The sequence below is a fragment of the Rhinopithecus roxellana genome, chromosome 17 (assembly GCF_007565055.1).
Source record: "Rhinopithecus roxellana isolate Shanxi Qingling chromosome 17, ASM756505v1, whole genome shotgun sequence".
Taxonomy (NCBI): Eukaryota; Metazoa; Chordata; class Mammalia; order Primates; family Cercopithecidae; genus Rhinopithecus; species Rhinopithecus roxellana.
In genome coordinates this window covers 47,818,629-47,840,925 of record NC_044565.1, presented here as the reverse complement: position 1 = coordinate 47,840,925, position 22,297 = coordinate 47,818,629, and the positions used below count along the sequence as shown (strand labels likewise).

The following is a 22,297-nucleotide window of genomic DNA, read 5'->3' as shown; positions in this document are numbered from 1 at the left end:
TCAGCAGGAAAACATGTAAACAAAGGCCTCTGTGTCATGAACAAGGTTAAGAAAAGGTGCACTGTGCTTTGATATGCATGTACACAAACATCTCTGTGCATTAAAGAGCAATATTGCTGCTAGCATGTCTCACCTCCAGGCTTAAGGCGGTTTTCTCCTATCTCAGTAAATAGAACGTAGAAACCAAGACATTCTATTGCCTAGGGACCAGCAGGAGACAGATGCCTTCCTCTTATCACAACTGCAAGGAGGCCTTCCTCTTTTACTAATCCTCCTCAGCACAGACCCTTTACAGGTGTCAGGCTGGGGGATGGTCAGGACTTTCCCTTCTCAGGAGGCCATATCTCAGGCTATTACATGGGGAGAAACCTTGGACAATACCTGGCTTTCCTAGGCAGAGGTCCCTGTGGCCTTCCGCAGTGTATTGTGACCCTGGGTACTTGAGATGAGAGAATGGTGATGACTTTTCACATGCATACTGCCTTGAAGCACTTTTTCAACAAAGCACATTCTGCATAGCCCTAAATCCATTAAACCTTGGGTCAACACATGTTTCTGCAAGCACAGGGTTGGGGCTAGGGTTACAGATGAACAGCATCTCAAGGTAAAAGAATTTTTCTTAGTACAGAACAAAATGGAGTCTGTTATGTCTACTTCTTTCTACATAGACACAGTAACAGTCTGATCTCTCTTTTCCCCACGTTTCAAAAACAAAACAAAAGATGTTCAGTGTAACAGGAAAAAAGAGGAACAAAATATGTTCAATTCAAAATGAAGTTCACAAAATTACTTTGTAAAATATATCTCCATCTTTTTATCTGTCGATGGAAAAATGATTAGAAAGAAATGTACCGAAATGTTAAAGTTGTTTATCAGTGTTAGGACAATGGATCTATTTACTTGAATGCATTTTACTGCCCAGGTCATGCCTAATATAAACATCAGGGAGGGAGTCACCAATTTGTGTGTGTGGTGAACCGATTAATTCCTAATCTGAGGGTTTAGATGAAAAATATTTAATCTTGTCTACAGGACACCTTCAGTCTTAGTATTAAGCCTTTTTTTTTTTTTTTTTTTTTTTTTGCCTTACTGCAGATTTTCTAAAATTTATCAAATTTCACAACACTTTGTGGTTTGTGTGAATATAAAATGTATTTAAGAAGTACAGGTTATTTCAGTTTAGCAACTGTTTAACAATGACTGATTTTCTAAGTGATTCTGTTTATACCCAATTCCAATGTATGTGTTTTAAGTGTTTCTCATGCTTTAAATATAGCCTCCAGGACTTACACATGTTGACAAAACGGGGCTGGCTACCATGAATCAGTGTAGAGACTTTGGGAATTATATCTGCACGTCAACTATAACTAGTGGCTAGTAATGAAGGCCCTTGGCAATGGAGGTCCCGTAGCCAAGTGAATTAGGCTGAAGTAAACGTTAGATAATTCATGAATTTGTAGACTGTTCTACGTTTAGTACTCTATCTCCTTCTTTGGTTATGAAGTACTTTTTGACTTTCTACAAACATATATTATACATTAACAATGACAACAGCGTGTGGTTAGTGTAAGGCACATGAGAATATTGAGCAGAGAACTTGTGTCTGGAAGGCTCAGGAAAAGTTGCCTGGAGAAAAACACCTTCTCTTTGAATGCCTAGGATGCATCACAGTGCTTGGAGCATAGTACAAGTTCATCGAACATTTCCTGATTAGTGACAAGGAACCCGAATCCTGGTGATGAAGCTGGAGCCAGCCAGGGAAGAGGGGTGGGGAGGATGCGGGGAGGAGGGGAGTTCTGGGCAAATGGAGCAGCAGGCACACAGGCTAGGAGGCAGGAGCAAGCCAGACAGTGAGGCAAGTCCAGCTACTCCGCATGGCTGGAGGATGAGAGTGAGCACGTGTGTACCGGCAGGGCGGCAAATCAGAGGGAAACATGATGAAGTGAAGGCAAGCAGCTGCCAGACCACAAGTCTTTTATGTCACACTAAAAGTTTGCACTTATCACAAGTGTTTCAGAGAGTTTGACTTTTTTTTTTGAGACAGGGTCTCGCTATGTTGCCCAGGCTAGAGTGCAGTGGCGAGAACACAGTTCAACCTCCTGGGCTCAAGCGATCCTCCCTGCTCACACGGCTGAGTAGCTGGGACCACAGGCACACACTGCCAGGCCTGGCTAATTTATTTTTTGTAGAGGCAAGGTCTCACTGTGTGCCCAGGCTGGTCTCGAACTCCTGGGTTCAAGTGATCCTCCTACCTCGGCCTCCCAAAGTGCTGGGATTACAAGCGTGAGCCACTGTGCCCAGCCCAGTTTCACTTTTGAAGCAGGAGAATAAAAAATGTCTTTAGAAAGATGACCCCGTCCTGTATCGTAGAGAATGGACAAGGAAGGCGTGACTGGAGGATGGAAGTCCGGTTAGGAAGCTGTTCCTATAAACTAGATGAGCAATCGGGAGAGAGAGCAATGAGATAGAGTCGGTTATTCGGGGGGTGGGCAAACAGGGTTGATGAGGTCAAGATGGTACACAGGTCTCTGACTTGGGTAGCCAGGGAAATATTCATAATTAATGAGATAGGGACTACAAGAGTTATCACAAGCTTTGGGGCTGATGGAATGACATAATGGGTTTCGTTTTAGATGTGATGAGCTGGAGGTGCCTGTAAGTTTTGGATGGAGATACTTAGCAGGGAGTTGCATACATATTGATCAGATATGGGAAAGGGAGGAAGGGCTGGCGGGAGGGGAGTTAGGCAGACAGATGTGTGCTGGAGGGAGGATCAGCACAGAGGAGCTGTAACAGTAGGTGTGTATGCACTGAGAGAAGGAAGAGGAGTCTCAGGAGAATGAAAATGATTATCCGGAGAGGCAGGAAGAGAAGTAAGGAAGAATTGTTACACAGAGCCAAGAAAATAACTTCAAGAAGAGCATTTGACTCGTCAGTATAGTCAAATGCTACAGAGATAAAGTGACATAAAGATTGAAAACCTTGAATTCAGCAACAAAGAGGCTGAAAATGACCTTTGTAAAAATGGTTCAGGAGAGTGTTGTGGACAAAAGGAACAGAGGTGGTGTTGCCTATTCCTCTGAGAAGCTCCGTTGGAAAGGCTGAGGGTCGCAGAAAGGGTTGCCGTTCCTTTTTTATTGGTCCTCCCCTCCCATGAAACAGGCTTGATCCTAAGGCAATGTGAATATAGTATTCTTCTTGAGGCGACTGACACATGCATTAAAAAAGGGTGGAGTGACAATCAGGATCTCAACTCTCCGGTCTCTGGTGCTGCGCAGCTGACTTTCCCAGTAATGGCTGAAAACAGCTGGCATCTAAACTAAAATCTCAGGCCTTTTTAGGGCAGCTCTCATGTTCACCCCTCACAAAGGGATGGCACCCAGGGAATGGTCTCCCTGTCCCGGGCCACAGGGCATCCAGCTCCGCACTGCTGACCCATCAGGACCAGGGCCCCTGCTCATGGTGAGGCTCAGCCTGTGCCAAAAGATGCCACTGGGATCACTCAGGAGGATGTACCAAAAAAGAAGACTCAAGCAGAAAACAAAGCAAACTTGAACAACAGATACACAGTCAGAAAACAGAAAAGCTTTTACCAGGAAAGAGACAATGCAGTATTTAAAGACTTAAAATCTGAGCTGACATCTGGCTCCAGCAACAAACTGACTGAGCCAACACAACCCATCATGTCACAAAACACCGAGAAAAGCTATTGGAAATGTAACACAAAGTTCTGTTCTAAAATCACACAGCTAAGCCCACAAGAAAGGCAGCCAAAGGCAAAGCCTCCCCAAAGAGGCCCATGCTGACACAGCCGGTACCCCTCGGGAGGGAGAGAAGGCCAGGACAGGTGCATGCTGACATTGCTGGTACCCCTTAGGAGGGAGAGAAGGCCAGGACAGGTGGGTATGCTGTCCTTATGTGCAACATCCTTCTCATGCGAAAAGAAGAAAATTGAACCCAATGTGGCAAAGTGGTAACATCTGTTTAATCTGAGGGTGGGCACACAAGTGTCTTATATTGTTCTGTGCTGAACTCCCTGCATGAAATATTTCATTGGCGTTTTAAAAAAATTGGCTGATTTCCTATTACTCCTTTTCCCAGTTGAGTAATAGGAAATTTTAATGTTATTAAACAGATAGACATTATTGTTGGTACATAATACATCTAAACTTGCTTAACTCATTTTTTATTATATTTGTGTGTAATAATTTATAAAATTCTTGGTGTAGCTTTTCTTTCTTCCTCTAACTCCCCACCCCCTCTTTCTCAGCCCAGGAAAAGCCTTCCCCAGGAGTCCAGGAGCCAGCTCCTCTGTGGAGCTCTCCCACACTCAGCTCTGGGTCCTCACTCCTCCTCCTATTGCCAGGGCCCCTGGTGAATGCCTCCAATAAAGCACTGATGGTGGCACATGGTCACTGTTCACTAACTCCTTGAGGACAAGGGTAATGACTTATTCTCCTTACCCAGCACGTGGGTAGGAATTCTGAGTCTGTACTGCTTTTGGTCATGGCCCAATTTCAACATGGTCTTGAATCTCAAAATGGGGTAACTTAAATCTGGCATGAAATTCTAAGGTCTTCCAGAGAGAAAGCACTATGACTGCATGTTCAGCCTAGCATCTCTACACGAGAGTAAAACAGAAGACGTTTCCCTACAATTGTTCACAACGGCATAAAGGAAGAGCCCCCAGGAACGCTCCGAAGTTCTTCTAGGTCTGTGATGGCACAGAAATTGAGTGTCTCGCAGAGTCCCCGCACTCTGCTTCCCAGCAGCCACAGCCACGTCCTCCCACAGGAGTGCTGGGAACTGGCTAACTGCAGGGCCTGGGAGGTGGGCGTTCCCTTTCAGCTGAGCAAAGTCAGTATCTTCTTCGCTTGACAAGTCTGTTTTAGGAGAGAATATAGATACTATACACTAATTTAATGTTGTTTAAATTACCTTCCAAAGTGTTTATAACATGACAATAGTTTCTTTTAAATAACCTTTAAGCAGCTAAAGAGTCAATAACTCTTTAGAATATTACTACCATATTGCTGAAGAATCCTGCAATAAAAATGACCATTAAGTCTCGTAACAGAGCCAGTATTGTTCTGTAAGTGGAATTAAAAGCCTAAGATATTAGCAAACACACACACGCGTATTTTTAAACTACTGTTTAATCAGTTGTAAAGACACACAAATTCGAAAAAAAAAACACTTATATGTAAGTTAAAAACACCTTTAAAACCCAGCAATAAGCCACCAGTACAGCTCTGACAGACTAGAAATGAGTGGTTATGAAATTAGCATATCAGTTTGACTGACACAGTGGGAGTTTTAATTTCCCATACATCAGGAACTAATTTATGAATCTGTTGAAAAATAACACTTCTTTAAAAAAATATTTCGGAATAATAAAAACAGAAAGTACAGAACACCACATTCTATTCTCAACTCGGGAAGACAAATGTAAATACTAAATTCTGGCTGCTGGAGTTGGGTCTCTCCTCATGTTTCGGCGACTGAGGGCTTAACTACTACTAGGCAGAGATCAAGACACAACGTTTAAAGGAAGGCAGGAATGAAATCACACATTTTCACTCTGTATATGGTAGAATTTCTCACTTCCCCTGAATGATTTTTACTTTAATTCCTATTGCCGTCTATCATGCCCCTTCTGGTTCAGAGGAGCAGTCACATAAAAGTGACAAGATGGACAAGACTGGTTTGGAACACATTTGTGTTCAATGTTTGATTCCTTTTTCCTTGTGATAAAGTCAGAGGCAAATGTACTTCATTGATAAATCTGTGCACGCAGAACCAAAAATACTTAAAATTGGGAAAGAGGCATATTTAAAAAGTCTGTCAAACTCTGAACATATATTTTTGTCCTATAATGCAAAAGGACAGGGAGGAATATTCAAATTGATTTCCCAAGAAAATTAACCTAAAATAGTGAACATGAAACAGCTAAGACTCTAGTGAAAGGCAGTCAGTCACCTTTTCCATTTCAAACATGTTACTAAGAAACTGGTTAGTCATTTTACTTATGTTGCTCTGTAACTTTTGGTTTTTCATTGTAGTATTTCCCTTTCTTTTTAGTGTGCAATTTGATACAACATGGCTGGAGAGATGGCTATGCATCACTGAGGAAGCTTCAGACAGTGGTTCTGCATGGCTCATTACACTGTAATTTATAGAATATATAGTCTTAGTGTTGTGTTTTTTCTTTATAAAAGTTGTACTTAAAGAGTTATCAGTTTTAAAGGCAAGACAAATTAGTTGGTGTAAAAACTGTGTATTTAGGCTGTGTTTCACAAAATTTCCCAGTCAATGGCCTGTGCAGCGTGTCAGTTCTTTATTGGGGTTTGCATAATGTTAAAAAACCTATTAAAATAAATATTATTTTAAAACGTACAAAAACATTATTCAGCAGCCTACCAATTAAAATGTAATTGGCTGCAACCTCTGTACAAGAAAAGCCTCAAAAAGCAGCTTAAGCATTGATTATAAGAGCTTTCCTACAAAATACTTATGTGGAAAATTTTGTTTTAAAATTTCTGTTGTAATCAGAGTCTCTATAAACAGATTTGACATCCTAGTGTGGCAGAAAAACCCTGTAGAGACCCTCTACGTTCTAATCTTTCACATTCAAATTTCAGGATGTACTTCTTTTCTTAAACACAAATCTTTTCCTTCAGCATTGGGAGCACACATTGATCAAGAAACCCACTTTTACAAGGGCTGCAGAACAGAAATTTCAGCATCTAAGATGAGTGTATCAACGACCAGCCACTCATTAAATGCACACTGGGTTAAGTGCAGCAGTTTTATAAGGTATTGAGGGCAGTTAAGATGACATCTCACAGTGTTATTTAGGATTCTGCACCTATATTAAATCTGATGTATTAAATTTCAGCCAGGAAGAACTATTAATGCCTGGATAAAACGCCACAAAATACTGGCTTATATCTAAAACTCTGGACAAATTTTTAGCTGACACAGAAATAGTAGGCACTATTCTGAAACACTCAGTCTCTCAAGTAGTTTTTCTTTCAATTATAATGTAGAACTGTTAAAACCAATTAAGTAATAATTGTGAACAGTTGATAAGGAAACAAAAAAAGTATAAATGTCCAGATTTGTTCATGAATAGATAAACTAAATATTTACAAGGCATTACTTTTAAATAGGAAAGATTTTTGTCCTAAAACTGTGATCTAGTCCTCGAGTAAAAGTATACATTTATAATTATTTTAATGTCAAAAATTTTAAAGCTATTGTTTTCTGGAGTTTAAAATAAGGTGTAACTAAAGTAAATATGCTTTAAATATCCTTGAATAACTTTGAGATGTTGTATAGTGGTCAACCCTGTCCAGTAGTCAGTAATCTGTATAAAATATTTCAGAGCATATATCTTCTCCAATTTTACACAGCACAAACAGAAACCAACAAAGCAGAGAAAGCAAAAGGAAAACATGTTTTCTTCAGCAGAGACTATTTCATTATGAAACACTCATTGTAAGAGCTATTGCCAGTAGAAAAAGTATGTTGCCATGCCTTCTGATTTAAGGGATTCAGAGGTTTCACTGTTATCATGACAACCTTTTGAAATGTCAGGGCTTTGAGCTCAAGGAGTACAAGTCAGTAACCATGACGATAGTGTGGACTGTGAATCTGCCCAACTCCTTGAATCCTACAGACCTTGCTAATGGCTCCATTCATGACACCCAACTGGTCCTGAACTCTTATGATTAACCCATTTGCTTATGGCTGAGGAACTTGGGGTTTATAGGACAGGTGGCTCCTCCAAGTCTTAAGTCTCATGAAAGGCAGAACCAGAATGAAGATCCAGGTCCCCTCTCAGGTCAGGTAGTGCTTAAATGTGAGTTACCGTCACTTTCTAGAAACCTCCTTTCTACTGCACATTTTTCTTAAAAGTGGTATGTTTGGAAATCCTGTCTGTGTCACACATGGTGGAGACCAATAAATTTATTTTTGAATCAAATGGGCAGTAGTGGCTAATAAAAGAAGGGGTCACCAGACATTTTTGAAGCCAAATAAATCTTCTCTATCCTGCTGGATATTTCAGAAGCTAAATAAATTCCCCCAATTACCCTGAGTTCCAATAAAAATACTTATTTTAAAAACAGAACGAGCCACTTATAAAATGGTGACAGCTGAGGCATACCAAATTAAACGAACTCTGTTTCAAGAAAATGAAATTGAAGGATGAATAATTATTTTTGTTCATTTTTTCCCTGAGTAGTATATAATTAACCAAAAGTATAAATACGATGTTGATTGATCATCTCTGGAGTGATTTCATGATACCTGAATAGTGGAAAATATGTAACATAAATATGCATTGAATCTGATTCTATTGATTTAAAAAAAAGCAAGCACATAATACAATGAATCCTGTTTCTATTTAACAGGAGTAGACGTACCAGTTTAAAATTCTTCTACTGTAAGTACTAGAAGCAAAATATTAATCTTTGTGATTATTACTTCTCCAAACTAGAGGAGAGCTATCCAAAAACCACTTCATAAAAATAACTAGTTGATTCAGGGGTATGAAAATCAGTCAAACTGGACATGGAATTATTATCTTCAAAGGAACCGGAAAAAAAATCAAATATCTTGCTTTCTAGATGACGGTGCTTAGATTATATTCACTGAGCAAGAAACAGGTAACAGTGACTAAGGTTTACAGGCTGAGAAATAAAGTAAATTCACGTAACAGAAATGTGATTATTTGTTAAGTGGCTAGATAGGCTGAACCAAAAAAAACCCCAAAAAAACCACACACACACACACACAAAAACAAAACCCAACAAGTTTGTATTAAGCCTTCTTGTTTTCACTTATGACATGCCTGAATCTGTCTTTTATATTCTTAATTTGTTCACTTTCTCTTAATAGCAGTTGGATTCTCTGCAACATTAATGAAAATGATCAAACATTTTACAGGGCAGGTACTTTCCATGAACATTCTTTCTATTCTCTCACATTAAACAGCTAGCATAATTTTTTTCTTTTTTTCTTTCTTTTCTTTTTTTTTCGTGCGTGTGAGATGGAGTCTTCCTCTGTCGCCCAGGCTAGAGTGCAGTGGTGCAATTTCAGCCCACTGCAACCTCCGCCACCCAGGTTCAAGCAATTCTCCTGCCTCAGCCTCCCAAGTAGTTGGGATTACAGGTGCACACCACCACACCCGTCTAATTTTTGTATTTTTAGTAGAGATGGGGTTCACCATGTTAATCAGGCTGCTCTCGAACTCCTGACCTCAAGTGATCTACCTGCCTCGGCCTCCCAAACTGCTGGGATTACAGGTGTGAGCCACTGCGCCCAGCCAACATAATTTCAATGCATGGGAAAACAGAGGAAATTTATTTAGTTATCAATCCTTTCCTGAGAAGGAATGGTTAGGTTAGCCTTATCAGCTAGAAAACACTTACTTTTAGAGAAATAAAAATAGATCAGGATATTTCTAAATTTCAAAAAAGACACATTCCCATTTTTGCTGAGACCTCAAAAGCTGCAAGTGCATTTACTTCTCCTTTCTTCTTTAAATGAAGTATTATACAGCATCAGCCAGATGGTTGGCTTGTCCTTAACTTCATTTGCAAATCTGCTAGTGACCCCACCCCCCAAAAAAGAGAGAGAAACTCATCACAGAAAATTTGCATTTCATTAAAAATTTAAGGCAAAAAGTAAAAGTAAGCTCCATACATAGGTCAAATAAAGGTGAAGTCAGAAGGCTTTGCCCCCTCCCCTCCCACAGGGCAGGAGGTACCATCTGGGGCTGAGGCCGCTCCACTGCCTGGCGTCAAATCCCACTCTCCTGCTTTCAGCTCCTGTGGCCACTACAGTCCTCTGTGGGATTGCAGGAGACACCTAGCGATCCAAGGCAAGATTAATCATGGTAAAAATGGCCCACAAAATAAAAGCACATTTTTCCACTTACAGAACCTAAAACTCATTTTAGTAAGAGATCACAGCAAAATTTTAATATGAGAAGAGTTTGAAAATGAATTTATATTATTCTCAAAAAATGTCACCTAGACTCAATGACTTTCAGTTTTCATTTCCCTAAAAGTTTCCCAAATATGAATTAAATTGTCAAGGATAAGAAATTGATTAGCCAGATAGTAACCTACCTAGCGATTTCTCTTTCAAAACCTTTGAGCAACCTACCGATATTATTTTCAAAGCCTCTTTCTAATTCTACATAATTTATGCCTGATAAATTTAGTTTAGAAGTCCAAAGTATCACCAAGTCATTCCACTTTTTTTTTTTAAGTCTCACATGATGGTGCAGAGCCCTGGCGTGGGGGAGAAGCGGCCTTGCAGAGCTGTGGCTCCACCCTGTGCATTCCACTGGAGGCCAGGCAGTGCTTCTTCATTCCTGCCTTCCTTAGTCACCTCTCTCTTTTAAGAAAAAGAATAAGCTTAAAGTATCACATTACCAAACCTTTCATTATGTTTTAAGAAATTCCTCCTGGAAGTGCTCTTTGACTGCACAAGGTAATTAAACTCTCCAGCAAAATCAGCTACCTATAATTTGGCGTCCATTAAATGTTTACAGTTTCACTATGGATTGTAGTCATTTGACATACTTTAAGAAAACCCTTCAAATACTGAGATGTTTATTGCATTTTAAAAAATCCACATTCTTAAATATCCTGTTTCAAATTCCTCCTAAAATCCTTTACAGTACACAACATCAACTACTGCAATAGCGTTCTCACAATATTACACTTGAAAATACCATTTAGGAACAATATTTTAGGAAATAAGAGGGTTTAAGGCAAGACATTCATTTGGAAAAGTTAATTTCTCTCTATCATCCAGATTGACACGATTATTTTTCCACCTCTTCAGTGCCTTGGGATACGCAACGTACATTCAGCAACAGGGCACGCATGTGACCCTGGGACAAGTGCTGAGGCTGGGAGGACCCACTGAAATATGGAAATATTCTTACATAAGGCGTGGCCCACGGGGATATGGCATGGGAGGGCTTGTTTCACTCCATTTCCGATCTGGTGTACAGGACATTCCTTATCTATAACTGTCCACTTCCCCCCAGTTAATCGCTTTTCCAACAAACTCAAACCCCTTGAAAAGGTGCTAAGATTGGTTTCTGTTAACATCAAAAAAAACAGCCCTCGGAGCCTTCCCGATCACTGCTTTAGTGATGAATGTCTCGAGGCTATTTCTTGATTCTGATTGCAAACATTGTTTGTTGTAGAAAAACTGTTCTGTCCCAAAGAATTTTCTCCTTCATCAAACTTTTTGGATTGTGAGAGCTGAATGTTTTCATGTGTATTCTTTCTTCTTTGAGTTTTTTTCACTGGCAACAACAATAATACTAAGATACCAAGAATGTGCAGGCAGTAATACCAGGAGCTAAAAGAAAAAGGGAAAAAGTTTATTCAAATGTGATAATAATCCTTAATAACTGCCCGCTTGTCAAAATGTCCCATAGCCCACCTTAGGACGTATTTGTTTACTACATTACTACATTATTCTTTTATTTTTCCCCCTCAGGAGGAGAAACCTGATAGTGTAGGCCAGTGGGTATTTATAGCACTGGATAAACCCAGGCTGATTAGAAGCCTGATTTTCTAGATAGCATATTACATTCCTTTGTAAGGGTCATAAGGCCATGGTTAAACAGAATAAAAACAAAAAGGTAGATAATAATACCGGTAGCCATCTGAAAATCTCCCCAATTCACAGAATCAAAAGTTGACTCAACAAAGAAAATGTGGAGATAGTTAAGACTTTTACCAGTCTGGCCTCACCTGCTATTTACTGTCTCTAAGTGACAAATATTCTAATGAGGGGAGTGACAGAGAAGCAATATTGCTTCTTGATGGTTACTTTCATGAAGCAAAGAAAGGCCACATGATTAAAAATATTGAAAACATCATTTCTCAAATTATATAAATCGAATGTAACCTAAACTGTATCTATAGCTATAAGTCCAAGTGATTCTGAACAAAGTACCTGGGATAGAAAATCTAACCAACAGCCCAATCACATTTTTAAACATGTACTAACATTGTTAAAATGGAAACTTTAGCAGGACTTACTTAATGTCTTCCTGTATAATTATTGTCATATTTGATTCAATAATTTTTTGACTATATACTCTGTGCTAAGTCATTCTAAATGCTAGAGTAATAAAGAATTTATAAAAGAATAAAGTTTTTGATCTCTAAAATATCACCATGTAATATGGGGGAGTGGAATTTGGTGGGCAGGGAGAGGAGATAAGTAGATTATAAAAATATAGAATTCGAGACAAGACAATTTCTATAACATACAGATCACCACAGTATCAATAAAACATAAAAGACACAGTGAAAAGGAACAAATAAAATATAATTTATTTTCCTTAGGCTGGGTGTGGTGGCTCATGCCTGTAATCCCAGCATTTTGGGAGGCCAAGGCGGGTGGATCACGAGGTCAAGAGCTCAAGACCAGCCTGGCCAAGATGGTGAAACCCCGTCTCTACTAAAAAAAAACCACAAAAATTAGCCTGGAGTAGTGGCGGGCGCCTGTAATCCCAGCTACTTGGGAGGCTGAGGCAGAGAATTGCTTGAACCTGGGAGGCAGAGGTTGCAGTGAGCCGAGACTGTACCACTGCACTCCAGCCTGGGCGACAGAGCGAGATTCCATCCCCCCCCCAAAAAAAGAAAAAAAAAAGATAATTAATAATTATTTGGAAATAGCTAGTTTTTTCCCTAAAGAGGTTCAGGACAATTAAGCTAAGAAGTTTTCTGTTAAATTTAGGAGAGGTTTGAGGCAGTGGTTACCTGGCTGAATCACTCATCTGAGGGTTGAGTAGTATGAGTCATTCCACAGAGTAATGCTGAGACTGCTTGGTTCAGAATTAAAAAGTAACTGATAATGCATTTATCAGCAGGAAATGTGGCTGTGGTACTATTTTTCCATTCTATCCAATAGCAAGAAACTTTCTTTTGAAAATAAAGTTATTCCCACTGACAAAGTTTTCAGAGTAACACTTACCTGTAAAACATGAATGACGGTTTTATAGAAAGAAGTACGAATGGCACAACTGTGTAACTTATTGCTACTTGAGTTACTATCCATGTTATAACATCATAAAATAATTTCAGTTGGGAAGGTTCAACGAAATAATGTCTAAAGTTATTTCTCATCTGAAATAAAGAAACAAAAATATTTGCTGTATCTTTAAATTAACATTACTTATGCAATTACACTGGTGATAGCAACTGTTGGAAGGATGTGGAGTGGAGTAACTGAAACTCTCCTATGTTGCTAGTGGGAACGTACACTGCTACTATGGAAAAAGTTGGTTCTAAAAAGGCTAATACACATTGTACACACTGTGTATAAAAGAGAGGAAGTCACAGGGAAAACACAAATGACTGGTGAGTCTGGGTAAGGGGCATATAGAATTTCTTTGCAACTTTTCTGTAGATTAGATTCTGTAAAAGTTTCAAAAAAAAAGTTTAAGACAACACTGCCTAGAGACCCTTAAATCATATTTGGTAAAATATAGTATATAAATAAAGTTTGGTTTGCCTTCATCCTTAACTCTTATTTAACCTCTGCATTTGTGAAAGACAAACTTGGCTTTGCTAATGTGCAAGTGCATGGTGTATTTGGGGAATGACAAGTCAATCTAATGGAAGCAGAGAATTCATGTATGCATAGACACTGGGTAATTCTAGAGAGGCAAATGGGGGAAGGGAGGAGGGCATTGGTAGAACTTGAACACCAAGTGGGGAAGAAGCCTATCCTATTCTGTCTGCAATGGGAGGGAGTTAGGTACAGTTTTTAAGCGCAAGAATGGAATGCTGAAAGCCCGTACCTCAGGACAAATGGATTTGTCATTGGTGAACAGGATGCAATCAAGAGCAGGTGACTGCCATGGCGGTGAGCTAGGCAAGAGATAGCAGAGCCTAGCCACTAAGAATTATGGGTTTTGCTAATGTCCTTCCCATGCTTAGAATGTCATTTTCTTCCCCATTGTACTTCACTCACTATTGAAATAACTTTCATCTCTCAAAGTCCAGATCCAAACACCTTCCTAATGGGGCCATCTCTAATTAACCCAACCCAAAGAGACTTCTTCCATCTCTAAACACCTATGTGACTTAGTATTTATAACACCCATGGAATCTGTCACACATGCCTTGTGATGCACGTGTGTGCACACACACGTATGCATAAGGTATGTACACACACATACACCTTATCCCAAATTAGACTACAAACTACCGGAAGGTACCCTTAGTCAATACTTCTTGAAATTTCCCTCATATATCCCCAGAGTACCTCAAAATGGAATATAGTAAATATCTGCTAGTTTGTTAAATGAAACCCTCTTACCTGTAAGTGCCATTAGCAGCTTGTTCAAACGTGGTTTTTGTCATGTCACTTTCCTCTAACTGCTTTTCAAGGGCTTACACTAAATTATCCTTCTCCTCACCTCTCTCACGTCACCAACCTAATTTCTCAATTGTTTCCCAAAATATTACTCTAGGTTCTATCTAGGCAAATACTTTAGAGAACTGTGCCCACTTCCAGTGTGGCTCATCCACTGTCTTGGCCTTGCACAGTCTACTCTTTGTCTCAGAGAGGACTCAAAGGTTACAACTTTCAGGAAACATTTCTAAAATAAACCTACCCATTCTGATCATCTTTATTTAACTCAGTTTTTATCTCTCCTTCAGAAAATTCTGTAAAGACAAAGTAACATTTTGTGAATGCCTCCTACCTGCCAGGCACATAGAAACATGTTTTCTCCTCACAGGAACTGGGCGTGGAGCCTAGCCCCTGGTGAGCGCTCAGCAAACATGCACACAGTTACATACTTTGCTTCTAGTGGAAAGGACAATACTGACTATGGCCAAGGAAAGAGGGTCTACCTTGTAAGAGAGATGTACTCAGCCTTTTTAACAGTTCAAGTGGACCATTGAATTGTAAAATAAAATTCTTGATACTTACAGCTCGTGCTGCTAATGTCATTAACACCCCTGTTAGAAACGTTAGATAATATCCTGGGTATACCCCGTGCCAAATGGCAGAGAGAATGAACGTCTGGATAGTTGGATTGAAGGAGGTTCGTTCATAACACACCCTAGAAACCATGAAAAACATGGAGAGCCAAGCGGAGTGAGTGATCCGAGTTTACAAAGCCTGCAATGATCATTCTTTTATTACCTGACAGGATTTAGGGTAACTAGAAAAACAAATACAACTTATCTTAGGCAATCACTTCTCTATGATCTCAGGGAGGCTATAGCTATTAAGTGTCAAACTTAGGAACATAAAGTTAATTCCCATCTTCTTACTGGTACATATAAGTAACTTAAATGATCATTTCTAGTATTTGGGAGTCTATACAATTCACAAAAAGAATAAGGTTACTTTTATCCTACATTATTTTATTTAAAAAAAAAAATCAATAACTTTCAAATGACCTAAATACACTACTCTTTCTGGCAGATAGACTGTGCTTAGTCTACAGTTTTCCTATAACAGAGACAGAGAACGCAGTGAAAATAAAGTTTCCCTAAGGTATCAAATTTAAATTATAACAATAACAAAAAATAACACAACAGATTAGCTCAGAGGATCTGCAGCCACTGGGGAGACTCTGCCAGGCACTGTGAAGAGATGCTAGCGTATGCTCGCCATCTCAAGGGACAAAGATGTTTCATTTGTCATTTTAAAAAGGACACTATAAAAGAGGGCTGCTTAGCACCCTATCATTATAGGGGCCGTTTTTAATGAAGTAAGCTCAAGACAGGGCAGTGTGCTCACAGGGATGATAAGAGAACCCCTGGGAGAGTGCGCTGTTCCCCAGCTCTGTCCTTCGCACCTGTTACTCCACCCAGCCTGTCTTGCCTCTACCTTGCCCTGTTGATGAGACACACTCCTGACACAAACCTCTGCTCAAGCATCCACACTTCCAGGGATTTCTTCCTGCATCCCTCTGTGCCCTCACTGTTCCTGCTTTGTCTCTCCTAATCCTCACAACAGGGAACGGCACGTGTCTGATTACACCACCATGTCTTTAACAAAATTGCAAACTCTTTCACCTTCAGGAGCTGAGTCTTTTTATCTTACTCGTCTTTTTATCCCTTGCCTAACAAATAAAGATTTGTTGAATTGAAATATTTAAAACCGGGACTGTTCTGGAATACCCAGGCGTAAGTATTGTGCTTGTGCAGGCACTTGTTAATTTAAACCACATCTCTACTGAACGGGATCAGGAGCTGCAAAGGAGGATACTGGTGACTTCTGACATTGGCAGAGGCCTTTAAAGGAGGCTGAGAGGGCAGGATAGCTGCACCTGCAGAATAGCTACATTTGTGACTCAAGCCAAAATACTTCTCATTCGATACTGACTTGCTTAGGAGGAGGCTAACAGTGTTTCCCGGCTGACACTGAGGTTACAATGTCACTCAACACTGTTAATTTAATCAAGAACCTGAATTCAATGAAGCTCAACCTCAAGAACTAGACGCCAAAGCACATCTAAAGACTGTTTTTGAAGGAACGCACCTTTTGAGCCAAAGAGCTGTCTGAATATTCCAATTATCAAGAAACATCTTGAAACTTGTTGACATCTGAAAAAAAAAGGAAACTTTTTTGTGTCACAAAATAATGAAGCTTTAAATATAAGTAATAATATATTATTATGCTAAAAAATTAAAACAAAAATTACTTAACATCAATGGTAGTATACTGATTTCTCTTTCCTTAATCTTGTTTTTCTAATATGGTAACATCATTCTATGTAAGACAAGTTTATTTACTGTTGGGAACATCTATGAGGTAGATGGATTATCACCATTTTCTCCTGTATGTTAACATTTACAAGGGATGTCATGGAATTCTTCCAGAGAAATTCCTGAGAGTGTGTACAGATGCCTGTCGATGGCCTCCCTCTCACACTGAAGACTGGGGCGCCTACCTCATTACCTCCTTCCCGCCAAGCTCCGCCATGGTTCTGGGTGAAGCAGACGTCCACTGCAACATCCTGCCCTGCCATCGTCTCTTGAGGCCCTGGCTACTCTCAGTTCTGGCGCTGCCTGGCTGTGCTGCCCCTGAAAGAGTGGATCTGTACACCCAGATCTTGCAGGGTGTCCCACCTTCCCAGTTTCCTCTCTCAAGTTACTCCCATTAAAGCTATTCTTTGATCTCAGAGGGGGCCTTTCGTCTCCCACCCTACTTTTATCCTATGTAACTCTCTCATCCTCTGGTCTTCACTTCTGACCATTTTAGATTTTGTGTTCCATTATTTACTATTCTTATGTCAGAATCTTCAATGCTTTTGTTTCTTTTTCCTTTCCATTCACCTCCCTATCAAAACCCTAATTCCAGATCAACCACACTGTCGTCCACTCTCCCACTGGTAACATTTGCGCACTGAGTGCAGAGTATCACCACAGTTCAGACCTTTGTCTGAAGTTCATGGTTCATGGTTCTCCACCACGACTGAGCCCTCAACCTACAATCCTGTTTTCCTAGACAGTTCATTCTCCTCTTCCTGAAAACAGCTACTGGACTGAACCATTTGAAATTTTCTTTTCTCTTTTTTTAAAAATAAAGTCAAGAAGAGGTAAGTGTCAGCAATTTCATATGATTCAACCTAATACCCCATCTATATATCTGGTCCTATCACCTCCTTTCTCCCTCACAACAGGTAAGTTGGCCTCCTACTTTACAGAGACGATATAAAATCATCAGACTCCAATTCTCACCATCAAACTACACACTCAGCTGCATAGATACTTATCCTGCCCTCCTTCCTGTCTTTATAACAGGAGAAGTGGTCCTTCTCCTTCAGGGCCAGTCTCTCCACTTCCATCTTCTCAGGGACTTCAATGATCAATAGGTCTCTCTCCTTCAACTGTAGGAGACGCTTCACACTCTGCCCTCCAAATAGTCTCCTACTCAGTAAACATGTTTTAATCTCTCCATTTTAAAACAAAATTAAACAAACAGCTCTCCTTAATTCCCTGTTCCCCTCAGCTACTGTCCTATTTCTACCCTCTTCCCTTTATGGGGAATGAACTCCTAGGAGCTGTATAATCTGGCCTTTATGACAATACCTCTCCTGAAACTGTTGTTCATAAAACTATAAACAAGGATGGGCATGGTGGCTCATGCCGGTAATCCCAGCCCTTTGGGAGGCGGAGGTGGGTGGATTGCCTGAAGTCAGGAGTTTGAGACTAGCCTGGCCAACGTGGTGAAACATCCTCTCTACTACAAATACAAACACTGGCCAGGTGTGGTGGCAGGCGCCTTGAATCCCAGTTACTCAGGACGCTGAAGCAGGAGAATCGCTTGAACCCGGGAGGCAGAGGTTGCAGTGAACCGAAATCACGCCACTGCACTCCAGCCTGGGCAACAGAGTGAGACTTTGTCTCAGAAAATAGATAAATAAATAAATAATAAAGGCATTTGTGTCCTTCTCTTACTTGGTATCTCAGTGGCACTTAGCACTGATGACCATTGTTTCCTTCAGAAAAATTAACTCCTTTCTTTACTTTTTCTTACACCATGCACTCTCAGCAGGGGTGATATCGCCCCCAGGAGATGAAAATTGGTTCTTAAGGGGCAAAAATATCTTTTTTCATGTAAAAAAAAACATATATACATACAGTAGTATATCCATAGGTATACAGATATACAGTGTATCTGTGGTATTAAAATTTCAGGGGGGAAATTATTAGAAAACTCCCCTTAAGGTGTTAATAATTAAAGGTCAGAAACACTGCTATATCCACCATTCAACTTCAACAATGATCAATTTTTCCCACTCCTTCTCCATTTTTATTGCCAACACTGTTGTTAAGAATATTTCAAAGCAAATACCAGACTTCTTATTCCACCCACAATTAGTTCAGAATGTGTGTCCAATAAATAAAGACTTTTTAAAAGACATGATCCGACAAAATTAATAATAATTCCTCAACATCATCTAATCCCCCTTTGTATTAAAATATTCCTGATGTTTACAAAAGTCCTTTCCAGTTGGTTTGGTCAATCAGGATCCCAAAAAAGGTTCATCCAGTGCATTTGGCCAAAGCCTTTTAATCTGTAATAGCTTGGGTCATATGTCCCATAGCACTTCCCCTTTTGATCTGATCCAGTGTTTAACTTACTCTCTATACTCCACATCCCCTCTAAATTTAGAAGGATCTAGAAATCCGGTTCGGATTTGGGTATCTCAGCACACTTCAGTGATGGCCTGCATTTCTTACGGCATCCCATCTTGGGCACTTACTGCCTGACTGCCCACTTTTAGCAACATTAGGGCTCATCAGAGGATCCAGCTTGACCTCTTCACCTCAAGTTTTGGTGTTGGATTTGGAATGTTGGAATGATCCTTTTCATAGGCTGGCAAAACAATGTTTTTTTTTTTTTTTTTTTGAGACAGGGTTTTACTGTATCATCCAGGCTACAGGGCAACTGGCACAATCACAGCTCACTGCAGCCTGCTGAGCAGTTGGGACTACAGGTGCTCATCACCATGCCAGCTAGTTTTTGTATTTTTTCTAGAGATGGGGTTTTGCCATGTTGCCCAGGCTGGTCTCAAACTCCTGAGCTCAAGCGATCTGCCTGCCTCGGCCTCCCAAAGTGCTGGGATTACAGGTGTGAGCCACAGTGCCCAGCTGGTTTTCTCCTTTTTTCTTTCTGGCTGCTCCTGAATTCCTTTGCCCAACCTCTCAGTACTGGTGCTCTTTTAGAGACTCTCACCTCTTCTCGTTCTCATTCCAGGGCCTGAACTGCCACGTGCTGACAGTTCCCAGATTTTACTCTCAAGCTCGGGTGCCTCTGCTGAGTGTCTGACCATGATCTGCCTGGTAGACAACTCACTAAGTCTGTGATTTGAAGATATTACCTGTCCCTTCAAACTCATGTCTATTCCCTGTTCCTTATCTAAGTGGAAGGTATCACCATAAACCTAGTTGTTTAAATCAGATTTCTGGGCCTGATTCATAACTCATTCTCTCTTGCTGATCCCAATTTATCACCAAGTTCTGTTGAGTCTCTTACACAGTTCTCCAATATGTTTATATGTTTCTAGCCCTACTGGCGGTATGTGGTTTAGGGCACCATCATCTTGGATTAACAAAACATCCTCCTAACAGAGCTCTCTGCCTCTTGAGGGAAATACATTCTACATGCCAGATCCTTCTAAAACACCTATATGATCACCTCACTTGGCTACACATATAATCCATCCACAGTGCCCCACTGCTCTTATAAGAAAGACCAAAACTCTTAATACGGCCTGTAAGAGTGTGGCTGCCTGGCCTCCATTTCCCCAACCTCATCCTTCATGGCTTCCTCAACTATGAAGCAACATGAGCCACACAGCTTCTCTCAGCCCGCAGGCTGCTCCCTCTGCTTGGAGTGTCTGCCTGTCTTTTGGGACTCAGCTTAAGCATCATTGTCTTTGGGACCTTCTTCCCCCAAACACCTAAACTAACCTGGATTCCTATTTCATGGATACCCACATGCCTTACCCCTCTCTGATCACCACCTATTTTACCTTATTCTGTAACCTCTAGGAAACTAAAGCTCCATGAGGGCCTGAATTGTACCTATCTTATTCATTGTCTTCAGTGCCCAGGGCACATAGTTGGCGACCAATATATATTGGTTAAATGAAAGAATGAATGTGAATATTAAAAAACCTTCAATACCACTCCTAGGACATCACACCATAACTTATGAAAGCAAACTTGGTACTTAAAGTATATACTAACTAACTTCTTAATGATTGACTCACCTCTATTTGTTGAATTCTCAAATTGGAAATTAAGTCCCAGCGAGCTGCTCCATTTTTGTCATACCCTCTGAAACCAAAGCCTGCAGCATTATTAATGGCATCAGCTATAGAAAACAAAATTCAAAAAAACTATTAAGAATCTCCACAACAATCTACCATATTCTCCCAGAAGGTATGTGTTATTATACCTTTTATTCTTAAACAGTAAAAGTAGATTTATTCTAATTTTTAGGTCAGAAACAACATCACATACAATGAAAATAACACACCCAGGACAATTTGCTTAGTCAGTAATACATGACACGTTATGCATGAGTTGGGGGCAGGTGGAGTTTAAAAGCTGCTGAGGACCAGCAGGTAAAGGTGAAGACTCGAACAGGAAATGCTCCCCGACATTAGCTGTGCCAGTGGAACACAGCAGAGTATGCTCAACCAGCTGCCAAGAAGTTGCTAAGGGAATGTTTTTGCTCTGGGAGCACCATGTTCTTTTTAATCATATATTTGAAGTTTAGTATAAACAATAATATATAAGTGAGGCATAATATTTTCCTTCCATTTTCTTTCTTTCTTGGTTCACCAGAACCTACTCTGTGTATATGTCTCTAGAATTTTTAAAAAATAGAGAAAGGGTCTCCCTCTGTCTCTGCCCAGGCTGGAGTGGCAGGATTATAGCTCACTGCAGCCTTGAACTCTTGGGCTCAAGCAATCCTCCTGCCTCAATCCTCCTGCCTCAGCCTCCTGCCTCAATCCTCCTGCCTCAGCCTCCTGCCTTAATCCTCCTGCCTCAATCCTCCTGCTTCAGCCTCCTGCCTCAATTCTCCTGCCTCAGTCTCCTGCCTCAGCCTCCTGTCTCAATTCTCCTGCCTCAGCCTCCTGCCTCAATCCTCCTGCCTCAGCCTCCTGCCTCAGCCTCCTGCCTGAATCCTCCTGCCTTAGCCTCCTGCCTCAACCTCCTGCCTCGGCCTCCCGCCTCAATCCTCCTGCCTCAGCCTCCCACCTCAATCCTCCCGTCTCAGTCTCCCGCCTCAGCCTCCTGCCTCAATCCTCCTGCCTTGGCCTCCTACCTCAATCCCCCTGCCTCAGCCTCTTGCCTCAATCCTCTTGCCTCGGCCTCCTGCCTCAGCCTCCTGCCTCAATCCTCCTCCCTTGGCCTCCTGAGTAGCTGAGACTGCAGGTGCATATCATCATACCTGACTAATTTTTTTTTTTTTTTTTTTTGGTAGAGATGGGGGGGGGGTCTCACTATGTTGCCAAGGCTGGTCTCGAACTCCTGGCCTCAAGGGATCTTCCCACCTTGGCCTCCCAAAGTGCTGGCATTTCAGGCATGAGCTACCGCACCCAACCCAGAATTTGTTTTCTTTTTTTTTTTTTTTTTTTTTTTTGAGACGGAGTCTCGCTCTGTCGCCCGGGCTGGAGTGCAGTGGCCGGATCTCAGCTCACTGCAAGCTCCGCCTCCCGGGGTTACCGCCATTCTCCTGCCTCAGCCTCCCAGTAGCTGGGACT

At 40.8% G+C, this 22,297-nt stretch overlaps 1 protein-coding gene across 4 annotated transcripts in view; it reads right to left on the bottom strand.

The window, feature by feature from the left end:
• Nucleotides 1-5,138: 5,138 nt before the first annotated feature.
• The window catches only part of MBOAT2 (membrane bound O-acyltransferase domain containing 2), a 153,335-nt gene continuing 136,176 nt past the window's right edge, over nt 5,139-22,297 (bottom strand). For 2 of the 4 annotated variants that reach the window (XM_010379688.2, XM_030921590.1), the window contains 5 exons: nt 20,795-20,898; nt 16,552-16,616; nt 14,989-15,121; nt 13,021-13,172; nt 5,139-11,391 (listed from right to left, as the gene is read on the bottom strand). In XM_010379688.2, the coding sequence (XP_010377990.2) occupies nt 11,166-11,391; nt 13,021-13,172; nt 14,989-15,121; nt 16,552-16,616; nt 20,795-20,898 (680 nt within the window). In that variant the 3' untranslated portion in view covers nt 5,139-11,165. Of the gene's footprint in view, nt 11,392-13,020; nt 13,173-14,668; nt 15,122-16,551; nt 16,617-20,794; nt 20,899-22,297 lie in introns of all 4 variants that reach the window. The other 2 variants (XR_749744.2, XR_004054436.1) reach the window with 2 other exon arrangements.